Source organism: Mus caroli, unplaced genomic scaffold (assembly GCF_978045245.1).
Source record: "Mus caroli unplaced genomic scaffold, Mus_caroli_1 scaffold_6, whole genome shotgun sequence".
Taxonomy (NCBI): domain Eukaryota; kingdom Metazoa; phylum Chordata; class Mammalia; order Rodentia; family Muridae; genus Mus; species Mus caroli.
In genome coordinates, this window is record NW_028227261.1 from 111,745,557 (window position 1) to 111,759,998 (window position 14,442).

At 43.9% G+C, this 14,442-nt stretch overlaps 1 protein-coding gene across 1 annotated transcript in view; it reads left to right on the forward strand.

Annotated features, from left to right (window-relative positions):
- Nucleotides 1-14,442, forward strand: part of LOC110292950 (phospholipid-transporting ATPase FetA) — a 108,219-nt gene that overhangs the window by 12,145 nt on the left and 81,632 nt on the right. Inside the window, exon 3 of the mRNA XM_021160642.1 lies at nucleotides 13,186-13,275. Within this exon, the coding sequence (XP_021016301.1) occupies nucleotides 13,186-13,275 (90 nt within the window). The remainder of the gene's footprint in view (nucleotides 1-13,185; nucleotides 13,276-14,442) is intronic.

Genomic DNA, 14,442 nt, shown 5'->3' on the forward strand with positions numbered 1-14,442 from the left:
CAGAGCCACGTGGCCAAAGCTGCTGAATTCTGCTGCTTGCTGGAGCTGGAACATGGCCCTCTTGTTCTTTTACATAATCCTCACCTTTCTGTTTTCCACTTCTTCACTGTCTAAAGTTCACTGTTCTGTTACTTGCTCTGTTCTAGGCTGGCCTTGAACTTAGAAATCTGCTTGTCTTTGCCTCCGGGGAGTGAAGGCTTGTACTACCTTGCCTGGACCTAAACTTAGCTGGATGGGATCTTTCCCCAAGGTCACTACTCCCTTAATTCAATTTAATATCCTTGAACACAGGATTCAGCTCCATTTCACTCCCTGGTGCCCCTTTGACACTCGAACCATATATTTTATATTTTCCCTTTTTCAGCTTGCTACACTTACTTAAAATGCTCTTCATGAGACTTAGCAAGAGAACAAACTACATTATGGATATTTCAGAGACTTCCTTTGTCAGTGCAATCAATCTGAGTCTCCTCACCTTAGACTCAGGCAGACTCTTCAGACAAGGGCAAAAAGTAGCCACATTCACCAAAATACCACCAAAACAGTCTCTAGGCCACATATTGAAATTCTCATTGACACCTCTTGGGCAAGGTCCACACAGTTCAAATCACTCTCAGTAATAAAGTCTTCCATATTCCTAGTAGGATAGCCCATTAAGCCTCATTTAAAGCATTCCACTGCTTTCCACATCCAAAGTCCCTAAATCCACATTCTTCCAAACAAAAGCATGGCCAGGCCTAACATGGCAATACCCAAGTCCCTGGTACCAACTTCTGCCTTAGTTAGGATTTTACTGCTGTGAACAGACACCATGACCAAGGCAAACTTACAAAGGACAAAATTTAATTGGGGCTGGCTTACAGGTTCAGAGGTTCAGTCCATTATCATCAAGGTGAGAACATGGCAGCATCCAGGCAGACATGGTACAGGAGGAGATGAGAGCTCTACACCTTCATCTGAAGGCTGCTAGCAGAATACTGGCTTCTAGGCAGTTAGGATAAGGGTCTTAAAGTGCACACTCACAGTGACACACCTACTCCAACAAGGCCACAGCTTCTAATGGTGCCACGCCCTGGGCTGAGCATTTTCAATCCATCACACTCATCCTTTTTTTTTTTTTTTTTAATCTGTCTTAAACTCTTGTGCTGGCTTCTCATTATAATCCCACAGTGAAGTCAGACTTCTAGCTGATCTTCTACAGTGCCCAGCATGACCTGGTCTTTACCTAATTCTTAAATCTGACTCCTGTTCTCAATGCTCTTGAGTTGCTGGCCCTTTCTCTGTACAAACACATCAAGTTATATTTTATCTCAGAGTTTCTAGCAGTTGCTGCTGGTTTTCAGCTTGCCATGGTCTTCCATATCTCAGAGCTGTGCCCATTGTCCCATCATTCAGGTCTCATTTAAAGAACACTGATTCTCACCACAACCAATTATTCCCTGGGCCACTGCCCCATTAGACACATTCATAAAGCACGTGGTAACTTCACTCAACCATCAGCTGCACTGTTGGCAGAAGTTTGTCAGATTCCCCTGTATACTGATAGCTATTATAGAGCCTGGCTGTTCATTTGTTGAATAAGTAAATTATACCTCCTCTTGTTCTGCATCCTTAACATGGGGGTGGGGCTCGCTGTGCTACAGATTCTTACAGTTGTATTGGTTTTTTTTATTGTTGTTGCTGTTGTTGTTTTTCAGTACTGGGAATTAGACCTAGAGGTTTTATATGCTAGGAAACCCTTACAACTGAGCTTCATCCTCATCCTTAAATTACTGAGTCAGAGTCGCACTGAGCTGCTCAGCCTCGCCCTGATCCTGCTCACTGTACAGTCCAGGTTATCCTGAACCAATTCTCCTGCCTCAGTTTCCCAAGGAGCTGGGTTACAGGCCTGTACTGTCATGCTAAGCTTGCAGTGACCTCTTAACTTGCTTCCCTGTTCTCAGAAACTTTCCTGATCTTCAATACATCACTATGAAACTCTAATTTTCTTGAATTTTAATGTTCTTGAATATTAGTAGTTGTCTGTTAATCAACAGACCCGCCCCCCCACCAGAGCTCTCAGGGACTAAACCACCAACCAAAGAGTACATACACAAGGAGGGACCCATGGCTCCAGCCGCATATGTAGCAGAGGATGGCCTTGTCGGGTATTGGTGAGAGGAGAGGCCCTTGGTCCTGTGAAGACTTGATGCCCCAGTGTAGGGGAATGCTAGGGTGGTGGTGGGGGAGCACCTTCATTGAAACAGGGTAAAGGGGGGATGGGATAGAGGCCTTGCAGAGGAGAAGCCAGGAAAGCGTATAACATTTGACATGTAGATAAAGAAAATATCCCCCCCCAAAAAAATCTTCAATGACTTCCCACGGTATCATAAAGTGGGCTGTTATAAGTGGTTTCTTCAACTATTCAAGGACCTATGTGAGATGAGAAAAGTGAGCATAATTCTAGCCCTTCCCAGAGGGGTTTTATGTTCCCTGTTGATTTGATCCAAGGACAAATTGAGGAGGGAGACAAGACAAAGCAGGAATGAGTATTTTCTTCTAAAGAAATCTATCTTCCCTTCCTTCCTTCCTTCCTTCCTTCCTTCCTTCCTTCCTTCCTTCCTTCCTGTTTTGTGGAGCTGAGTGAGTATCAGACCCAGGGCCTCATTCACACTAGGCAACCACTTCCTCCAGTATCCTTGAAAAAAAGATTTCTATAAGAGATTATGGGATCTTTGGGGGGAAGTTGGAGAGGTAAAGGAAAAAGAGTTATGCTTGAGAGACTTCTCTCCCCCAAATAATCTAGCTGTGAGAAGCCAGGGCTGTAACTCAGGTCAGGTGAAACACTTGACTGGCCTGGGATGTACAAGGCCCTGTGAGGGTCCCCAGAACTATAAAAGAATGAGAACTTTGAAGTTTTAACCATTTTTTTCTCCCTTGACTATGAAACACAGAGAAACAAACAACAAAATGAAACGATAGACATAAACTGACTGACATGGACAGAGTGGTGGCACTCCAGGGACAAACAGTAGAGTTGGGGGAATACCAGAGAGGGAGGAGAACCAGATGTCCAGCCAGAGGGACCCAGGACCAGAACAGGGCGTTCCCACGTGGAAACGAGAGAGGAAGCAGGATGTCTCCTGATCTCCTCTTGACCCTAGGAGATTTTGCTGCATCCAGGCCTCCTCCTTTGGGACTCTAAAAGTCTAGGCCAAACCAGAAACAAAACCAAAACAAAAAAATACTTCACAGGTACAAGGAACTTACCTCCTCATGGAGGAAGCAGGCTTGGTGCCTTGTTTTATGTTAACTTGACACAAGCTAGAATCATCAGAAAGGAATCCTCAACTGAGAAAATGCATCCCTAAGATCTGGCTGTAGGCAAGCCTGTAGGGTATTTCCGTAATTAGTGATTGATGCTGGAGGCCCCACCCCATTGTGGGTGGTGCCACCCTGAGGATGGTGGTCCTGGATGCTATCTTGCCAGCCCCTAAAATAAGAAAGCAGGCTGAGCAAGCCAGTAAGCAGTACTCTGTTGGCTCTACCTTAGCTCCAGCCTCCAGGTTCCTGCCCTGCTTGAGTTCTAGTCTTGGCTGCTTTCATGTTACAAGGAACTCTGAGCGAAATAATCCCTTTCTCCCCAGGTTGCTTTTGGTCGTGGTGGTTTTGTCACAGCAGTGGCAATGATACTGCACCGTTGAGTTCTAAAGTTCCTATGTTTGGGAAGTCTTTGCTGTTAGAAGTCGTGAGTGCCTTATGGAGTGAATAACTAACAAAGATACTGAGCGTTTATAATGGCAGTTCTGGCTCTGCCTTATAAATGGCTTTTTTGTTACCTTTTTATTTGTATATGTTTATGCTACATGAAATAAGTAAACATTTCACTTTTGCTGAGATTCTGTGGAGAGACTCAGGATGGGAAACTTGATTTCTGGGGTCTGACTTGGGCTTGATAGATAGGTAGGGTGTAATAGCTAAACCAGAGGGCTGGGGAGACTATGGTTTTAAACATTGACTTTAAGAAAATATAGTTCTTATTTTAGTCGATCAGTGATAGGCACATCTGCTTCGGTGAGAGCTCTTTAGATTCTTAAAAGCACTTGAGCCTGCCAGGAGTTTGCTCATTTGCAGTCTCCTCTGCTCCTGCCTTCATGATGAAGAGCCTCCTCCCCCGTGAGACAGATTTACTCACTGAGAGCCTAGCACAGCCTCCATGGCTGCACCTCTGGCAGAGAGAGTCACTGGTGGTGCTGCGCACAAAGAGCTCATTGCTGTACCCCACCGTGCTTATAGTTTACCTGGCGTTCAGACTGAGACACAGACAAGCTTAAGACCTTTCTCCCAGTTTTTTACTTAGTAAATTATTCAGTTGTCTGTGTATAAATAGGAGTGGTAGAGGAACACCAACAGCAGTTACAGTTGAAGTTGGTCTGCCATAGTCTGCAGTGTGGTCCAGTCAGAAGACTATAGGCTAATGGTTCATCAATGTCCTCTTCCCATCCCTAAGTTTCAGGTCATCTTCATTCCTATTTTATGAATTCAGACCAGGGTCTGGGCAGCCAGGGCCTGTGAGTCCAGGGTAGTCGGGTCACTTATTTCCTCCTCTGGAGTCTGACATCTAAATGAGAGAGCTTAGCTCCTGCAATGGCTTCTGTAGTCTACTGTTATTCAGTATCTTTTTAAATAACTCTAACGTTTCTCAAAATAGTTTTTATGTGACAACTTCCCCCTTCCTATATTTATTAATTAAAGGGGAAATGGTTCACAGTAGTCTTAGCTAGTTATCTCGGTTCACATCACTAGCAGCAAGGCATCTAGAGCATGGTCAGCCTTCTGTTGTGTACTAGAAAAGGCACAGCAGACAAATCAGAGACACATTCAACAAATCAGGCTGGCAAGATGCCTGAATGGGTAAAGACTTTTGCTGCCAAGCTCGACCGCCTGAGTTCAATCCCTGACATCCACTTGGTAGAAAGAGAAAACAACCACGTGTTGTTTCCTGGCCTCCACGTGTACACCATGATTTGTGTATGTGCATGTGTGTGTGTGTGTGTGTGTGTGTGTGTGTGTAAATGTAAATAAGTAAATGTAAAACTTTAAAAAAAAAAAAACACTGAGTAGTGCTCTTCAAAAGTGTCAGAGTTCAAGGCAAGGAAAGAGTGAGTGACAGTTACAAGTTAGAGGATCTAATGGCCAAACACCATGTGAGATTCCAGACTAGCCCTGGAACCAAAAATATAGGAGAGGGCAAAACAGATATCCAGTGCAAACCTCAGTTAACAGTGACACCCCAAAGTGTACTTCTTTCTTTGTTGAGTGTTCTGTGGTTACATAAGGTTCTAACAGAAGGGCAAGGCACATAAAGCACATATGCACATATGGAAATTCTCTGTAGTTTTTGCTACTCTTCCTTAAGTTATCTCAAGTAAGACATTTTAAAATAAACACAGTGACAGGATTGGCAAGATGGCTCAGCACTTAAAGATGCTTGCCACCAGCCTGACAACCTGAGCTCAGGCCATGGAATCCACGTGGCCGAAGGAGCGAACTAAGCTATGTGATAGCCTCTGACCTCCACAGAAAGACAGACACATGTGCACTCACACACACACACACAGAGTTTAAAAACCACAGCAACTGATTAGACATGTTTTATTTTAAAGCAATTTAAAAATTATTCCACTTCAGCGTTCTTCATTTTCTTTTTTTTAATTTTTAATATTTTTTATTACGTATTTTCCTCAATTACATTTCCAACGCTATCCCAAAAGTCCCCCATACCCTCTCCCCCACTTCCCTACCCACCCATTCCCATTTTTTTGGCCCTGGCTTTCCCCTATATTGGGGCATATAAAGTTTGCAAGTCCAATGGGCCTCTCTTTCCAGTGATGGCCGACTAGGCCATCTTTTGATACATATGCAGCTAGAGTCAAGAGCTCCGGGGTACTGGTTAGTTCATAATGTTGTTCCACCTATAGGGTTGCAGTTCCCTTTAGCTCCTTGGGTACTTTCTCTAGCTCCTCCATTGGGAGCCCTGTGATCCATCCAATAGCTGACTGTGAGCATCCACTTCTGTGTTTGCTAGGCCCCGGCATAGTCTCACAAGAGAGAGCTATATCTGGGTCCTTTCAGCAAAATCTTGCTAGTGTATGCAATGGTGTCAGCATTTGGAAGCTGATTATGGGGTGGATCCCTGGATATGGCACTTCAGCGTTCTTCATTTTCGTTAGTATATACTGAGTTGGTGTAAAGTTTTGACAAATATGTAAGTTGTAAAGAGTAATAACACAGGCATAAGAGGAGCTTGAGTTTTTTGTGTCCAGCCTGTCCCTACCCATCTCTGTACCTCAGTCCTGAATTGCCTAGTTTTTATTTCCATACTTTCCATATGGGTTTATCTTAATATATTTGACATAAACCTCTAATGATATGTTTTTGTATGATATTTAAATCGAGTAAGTAAAATAATAACTTTACATATTATTTTTATTTTTTTATTAATCATTTTATTCATTTATATTTCAAATGATATCCCCCTTCCTGGTTAACCTTCCACAAACCCCCTATCCTATCCCATCCCCCCTCTTTCCCCTCTCCCCTTTGACTCTATGAGGGTGCTTCTCCACCCACTCAGCCACTCCCCCCTCACCATTCTAGTGTCCCCTATGCTGGGCCATCAAGCCTCCATAGGACGTGGGCCTCCCTTCTCACTAATGTCAGATAAGGCCATCCTCTGCTATATATGTATCTGGAGCCATAGATCCCTCCATGTGTACTCTGGTTGGTGATTTAGTGCCTGGGAGCTCTGGGTGGTCCAGCTAGTTGATATTGTTCTTCCTGTGGGGTTGCAATCCCCTTCAGCTCTGTCAGTCCTTCCCTTAGCTCTTCCATTGGGGTCCCTGGGATCAGTCCAATGGTGGGCTTTGAGTATCTGCATCTGTATGAGTCAGGTTCTGTTAGCAAGCGATTCTTGGTGTCAGCAGATCAGATGGATTCCTAGGTGGGGCAGTCTCTCGATGACCTTTCCTTCAGTCTCTGTTCCATTTTTTTGTTCTTGTCTTTCCTTTGGACAGGAACATTTCTGGGTTAAAAAATTTGAGATTGGTGGGTGGCCCCATCCCTCGTGCCTGTCTACGGGATATGGTCTCTACAGGTTTTATCTCCCCTTTGTTGGGTATTTCAGCTAAAAGTCATCACCCTTGGGTCGACTTTTATTTATTTTTATTTTATATACATTGGTGTTTTGGCTGCATTTATGTCTGTGTGAGGGTATCAGAATATCCCCTGGAACTGGAGTTACAGACATTTGGAGCTGCCATGTGGATAATGGGAATTGAACTCAGGTCCTCTGGAAGAGCAGCCAGTGCTCTTTAACCACTGAGCCATCTCTCCAGTCCCAACCTTATATATATATAGTCTTCTGTAATTTATTTCTTCCCAATTGGACTCATGAGATTATCAGTTGATGTATATAATTGTGGCTTACTCATTTTAGTACTATGTAACTTTCCACTGTATGATCAGACCATAAGTTACTTTTTTCTGTTTTGTTTGTTTGTTTGTTTGTTTGTTTGTTTTGGAGATAGGCTCTGGTGGTTTGAGTGAGAATGTCCCCCATAGACTTAGATGTTGAACACTTGGTCCCAGTTGGTGGAGCTCTTTGGATAGGTTTGAGAGGTATGGCCTTGTTTGGAAAAGGTGTGTCTCTGGAGGTGGGTCTTGAGGGTTTTTGGGGGGGGGGTGTTTGAGACAGGGTTTCTCTGTATAGCCTTGGCTGTCCTGGAACTCACTTTGTAGACCAGGCTGGCCTCGAACTCAGAAATCTGCCTGCCTCTGCCTCCCAAGGGTCTTGAGAATTTAAAATTTTTGCCGTTTGAGTTTGCTCTTGGCATCTTGGTTCAGGATGGAAGTCCTCGGCTTCCTGTTCCAGCTGCAATGCCTGCCTGATGACATATTTCCCTGCTGTGGTGGTGATGGGCTCAAAGCCCAAAAAGCCCTTCTGTTTATAAAGTACCTTGGTTGTGGTGTTTATCACAGCTGTAGAAAGGTAACTGATAAAGGGGCTCACTGTGGTGTAGCCCAGGCTGGCCTGGGACTTGCTCTGTTGCCCAGCTAGCCTCAAACTCAGAGATCTACCTGCCTCTGCCTTCTGCTAGAGAAAAGAATGCAGCACCATTCTTGGCTGTAAGTTACTTTGTTGTTGTTGTTGTTGTCTCTGTGGAGCCTTGGCTGTCCTGGATCTTGCTCTCTAGACCATGCTGGCCTTGAATTCAGAGATCTGCTTGTCTCCCAAGCACTGAGATTAAGGTCGTGTGCCACCACTGCCTGACCAGAAGTGACTTCTTCATCTGATGACTTCTAGTCTTGCTGTTACGAGCAGCTATTTCAGATATCGTTATATATAACATAAGAGTTTTGCTCTATGCCTGGACGTGGACTTGCTGACTTATAGGTTAAGTGTTTCATCAGCTTTATTAATTTATTAATTTTTTTTTTTCGAGACAGGGTTTCTCTGTGTAGCCCTGGCTGTCCTGGCACTCACTTTGTAGACCAGGCTGGCCTCGAACTCAGAAATCCGCCTGCCTCTGCCTCCCGAGTGCTGGGATTAAAGGCGTGCGCCACCACGCCCAGCAATTTATTAATTATTAAGGCAAAGATATTTTTCCAGAGTGGTTGTCCAAATTTTTGTTGCTGTTTTGTTTTGAATTTGGAAATTGAATCTAGAGCCTCACACATGACAGGGTGATGGTTAATACTGTCAGCTTGACAGGATCTAGACTCACTTCTCGTTATCCCTGGGAGGGAGTCTCTGGGTCAGGCTAATGAGGCAGGAAAGCCTACCTTAAGTGTGAGTGGCCCATTCCTCAGGCTCAGGTCCTGGGCTGAATAACAGAGGAAACACGCTAAACACAGGCAATGCTCTGTTTGCTGACCGCAGGCACAGTACTAGCCACCAGGACTTCCCTGCCACAATGCACTGTCCTTGTACTGTGAGCCAAACACACTTCCCCCTTCCGTTGTTTTTGTCAGTGTGTTTTACCACAGCAACAGAAAGCAACACGCTAGGCAAGTGTTCTCCCACCCATCTGTGCCCTCTGCATTTAGTTTTTATTCTGAGACAGGAACCCATTAAGTTGCTCAGATTGGCTTTGCACTCACTGTGTAGCTCACTGTGGGCTGGCTTTGAACTTCCAATTCTCTGCCTTAGTTAGACTTCTAAGTAGCTGTAATTACAGGCCTATTGCCATCAGGTCTAACGTGGTTGTTCAATTTTGAATATTACTGACAATATCTATGTTCCAGTTTCACTTTCTCCCTAACACAATATTTTTAGACATATTTTTTCCTAATGGGGCACCTGTAAATTAAAATTTTTAAATATTGTTTTTTGTTGAGTGGCTATTTTGTGCAGAGCATTGTGTCAGACAGTGACTGTTCAGCTGGAGCCAGGCGCTCATCCGATCTGAGTGTGCATCATATTACACTGGAGCTAACTGGAAAGAATATTGAAGCTATTAAGTTAGAGGAAGAATGAAAGAAGGCAAGTGGGAGAAATGGGTTCTGGGGGAAGCAGGAAGAGATGGATAGTCCTACAGTTCTTACTCAGCCTCATAATGGAGACCAGGAATGCATCTTGTTTTTAATTATCCCTAAGCATCTCTAACAAACCTTTTCCTAAATTGCTTTCTCCATTCTGCTTCTATCAAATTTCTTTATTTTTAAAGATCATTTGCAAGAAAAAAAAAGAAAAGAAAAAAGAAACGAGACAGGAACTGGTTAATAGCATCGACGTGAATTAGTAGCAGGCTACAATAAAACCCACATTTCTAGCCCCAATCCATTCTTTGTTCCACCTCTTCCTGTATCCCTCCAGGACCCATTTCTTGTTTCTCCCCCTCACATTCTTTCCTTTCTCCTCTAACTTAATAGCTTCAATCTTCTTCCCAGTTAGCTGCAGTGTAATACGTGCGTGGAAGTCAGGGGACAGATAGGGTGGGTGGGTGCCTGGCTCCAGCTGGACAGTCCTTTCTGGGGCCACTCCAGGCTACATACGTGCTTGCTGACCCTCTCAGTGGGCGTCTCCCACTATGCTCTCACTGGGTCAGAGAGCATCCAGACTTCAGACCATCTCATTCTTTAGTTATATAACTTTAGCTATGTGTATGCATGTGTCTCGTGTGTGTGTGTGTGTGTGTGTGTGTGTGTGTGTGTGGTATGTGTGTGTGTGCGAGCCTGTGTGTGTGTGTGTGTGGGTAATTGCCTGCAGAGGCCAGAACAAGGCATTTAATTGGTCTCTGTGTGTATGTTGTGTACACACGTGTGTGGAAGTCAGGGGACAGTGTTGAGGACCTGGTTCTTTCTGGTCTTTCAAGCTTGACAGCAGGAACCTTTCCCTGTTGAGTCATCTTGCTGGCCCCGACCATCATATTTCTTTCTTCTCTATTTCAGGAAGGCTACCATGGAGGTGTGGTGTCCTGAAGGAGAATGAGAGAAGGCCCCTATAGGCTCATGCATTTTTGACTGTTTGGTTCCCAGTTGGTGGAACTGTTTGGCAAGGATTAGGAGGTGTGTTCCTATTGGAGGAGATGTGCCCCCTGTGGGTTGCATTGAGGTTTAAAAGGACTCACAGCAGCCCCATCATGGGCTCGCTGCCCTGCCTCTTGCTTGTAGATTAAGATGTGAGCACTCAGCTACTTCTCCTGTGCCATGCCTGCTGCTGTGCTCCATGGCTGCCATGATGGATTCTAGCACTTTGAAACCATGAGTTCCAAGTACATTCTTCTATAAATTGCCTTGCTCATGGTATCTTATCACAGACCATGAACAACAGGCCAATAGAAATGTAACCAATAGAGGAGATGAAAATTCTCAGGGGGTGGACTCAGTGCCTCAAGAACCATGTTTCAGAATTGCTGTTATTAAACAAACCCTACTGTCACAGCTGAGACCTTTACTCTAGAGGTTGGACTAAAGAATTTATAGTCCATGCAAGTTTTATTTCACTTGCCATTCCATCCCTGGGACCACATGGGTAGAAGGAGAGAACTGGCTCTTTTAAGTTGTTCTCTGACCTCCACATACATGCCATGGTGCGCACGTGCACACACACACACACACACACACATACACACACATACACGTGAACACACATGTGATAATAAAATTATGAAAACTAAAAATCTGGACACTTTTATAGGAAGTTTGCACTTACCAATTTGTCAAAGCACTCAGCATTTCATTTTCTATGATTCTACAGCTAATTGTATATGTCTTCACACAAGTGTCCTAATCTTGACTCATCTACATGTGGTAACTTGTGGGACCTCAAAGAAACTGGTTAGAATAAATACATTTTATTGTTGGGTTAAAAATAGTGTATCGGTTTTTCTCATACCTGAGGGACAATGTCTGAAATAAATATCTTAAGGGAAAAGGACTTAATTTAGTTCAGAGTCTTTGATCCATGGCTGCTTGGACAGAACATCATGGGAGCAGGAGCCTTGCAGAGGAGCAATAAGAGGTAGAGAGCAAGAAAGGCCTAGGGTCTAGGTCACCCTTGTGCCCATTCCCAGCAGCCTACTGCAAGGCCCCACTTGCAGAATTTCCAGACCCTCCTGGAGTGGCTTTAAACATTCAGCACACGATCCATGGAGGGCATTGCATATCCAAACCATGGTGGATGGAGGAGGAGGTGGTCAAAGTTAAAACAGTTTTCAAAAAGTTAAAACAAACATGGCTTTTATCTAAAAGGACAGATGACCGGCTAGCAGAATGGCTTGGTGACTAAAGGTGTTTGCCACCAAGCCTGAGGACATTAATTAGAACCTCAGAACCCATATGGTAGAAAATGAGAACCAACTCCCACAGGTTGTTCTCTGAACTCACAACTGTGACATAAAAACTAATTAATTAAACAATTAATGTAAAAGACAGATATCAAAAGACATATTGACTATGAAAGAGGCCTATCTGGGCTACAGTGTGAGTTCAAAGTCAGCCTGGGAAACTTAGCAAAAGAAAGAAAGTCTGGTGATACAGCTCAGTGGGAGCATTTACCTAGCATGTCTGAGACCCTCGTTGCAATCCTTAGTATTATTAAGAAGCAGAAGAAGGCGGGAGGAAGAGGAAGAAGGCAGGAGGAAGAGGTAATTGTTTTACTTATGAGAGAACCAGTAAGATGTTACAGTCAGTTAAAGTGACAATTTAGGAGTTAAATATGTATAAACTAGTCAATAAAGAAACGTAAGAAGACAGAGGCAAGAGGATTAGAAAGTGAAGGCCAGCCTGGGCTACATAACAAGGCACTAGCTCAGACAAATTAAAAGAAAGATGAAGATTTCTGAACTGAATATAAAATGTGTAATGGCTAAAGTACAATATGCCACAGCCTTTGGGGTTATCTTTTACCTCAGGATAAAATACTTGTATCTCTACTGGATAAAAGTCTACAGTTTACCTCTGCTCTAGAGACTAGTAGAAAGCTAACCCCAGCTGTAAGCCCAGCACTGCATTAAGATATCACCCAGCAGTTTCTGATAATTTCTTCTCCTGGCAGACTATAGTCATCTATATGCTGTCCTACATAAAGCTTGTTTCTTGTAGCCACCTGCGGCCACACAAACTGGGTTCCTGAGTGGGAGGCTGGAGCTGTAAAGGAGAGAACAACAGACAAGAAAAGAGACCAAGACAAAATTTCTGATCATGGCCCAATGTTTCCTAAGAGTCTGTGCTTTTAAAGGGGGGGGGGGGAGGCCCATCCCCTGCCTTGCCAGGCTTCTTGATGCTTTGTTGTCAAGTTGTTAGCACTTAGTCTGCCAGAGCTGTTAGCATTAGGTTGCCAATACCACAGGCTGTCAGCTATCTCAGGATTATCTCAGGAAGACAGTTGGGTAGAAGAGCAGTGGCAGGTGACAGAACAATAAAGCCATCTAGGTGAGAAGGCTCCACCCAAGGTGGTCTCATTCTCAGTGGCAGCAAGGTCTGAGCCAGCCTACTCAAGACTAGGGGAGGCTACAGTTTTTCAAGCTCTGAAACTATCTTTATAATGAGGGTAAATGCAGTGAATTCTAAAAGCTAGTCATTTGTGTGAGAGTGCGATTATTTTGGGTTTCAGAGATGGAGTTGCAAGTTTCTTAAGCACGTGTCAGGATGAGATAGTGCTGGTGTGAAGACCCTCACTGCAACCTCTTCATTTCCTTACAGAGATTTCATGGGATTGTAGCTGTTACTGCTCTGCAATGCAAGAGAGGAGGAATGAAGACAGACAGAAGGAAGACAGACAGAAGGAAGAAAGTAGGTGAACCAGAAAGGTCCGAACATCCTTCCCGCTGCCTCAGAAAAGCATGTGTGTTTCTGTGTGTGTGTTTCTCTGTGTGTGTGTGTTCATGTGTATATTTATGTGTATGTGTATATGTTTCTGTATGTGTGTGTGTTTGTGTGTTCTCCTGTGTGCAAGCACGTGCATGTAAATGCCAGACTTGGCCAACATACCAATCAAAATAGCAAGAAATGATCAGGAAAAGAAATACATTTTGCAGAAAAAAAGTACTTCATGCTTCTAAGAACAAAAATGTCCCAGTTTTGCTATATGAGAATTCTAATTTCAGTAGTTTAATATTTTTGTTTTTATACCTTTCCAGTATTTAGAAATTCAGCAGGAAAAAGGCCATTTCTTTCTCTCTTCCCACCTTTATAACTGCTTCTTGCTAGCTAAGGTATTTAATATCGTCTTTTTGTGGACAGTTGGGTCTAGCTGGTGCTAGGAAGGATTCCAGTATCACTTCATGAAGTCTTGGGTCAACCAAAGCAGTAAAGGGTGCAGGAGGGAGCACACCCAGCTATCTTTCAGGGTGGAGCTGCCTGGCTTGGGATAAGTTAACTTTTGACATGAAGTTTTAAAAAAGCAAGCCAAAATGTCCTTCCAGACTTAGGATTCCCTTTGAGAACTGGGTAAAGTGCAGAGGATGAAGTTAACTTGCTGATTAAAGGCCACACCAGCCTAAATCCTGACTCTGCTACTTGCTCTGTCTTCTTAGACAAATCTTAGTTTCTCTGGGCTCCGTGGGAAAGTGCTCGCTGAGGGCGAGCAGGCCTTGGGTTGGTACCTAGCACTGCACACAGAGGCTCTGGGTCGCAGCATGTATACATTCTTAACTTGATTCTTTCACTACTGTCCTCAGGATCATTCTGGGCAGAGTCTGTAGCATCTTTTATTACGTTTCTGTGGCCAAGTGATGCTCTATTGTAGAGACTCGCTGTAGGTGTCCTTTTGTCAGTGAAAAGGCATGGTTATTGCTGTACTTTTTGTCTATTACAAGTAACTGTTATGTCACAGATTTGTCCCAGGTTTTTGTGTGGCCACCCAGTTTCAGCCCTCGTGGTTCCTCACAGGTCACCGTTGTTGTTAGTGAGGAGGCGTGGAGGACACTGAAGGACTTTACATCTTTCCCCAATAACTTG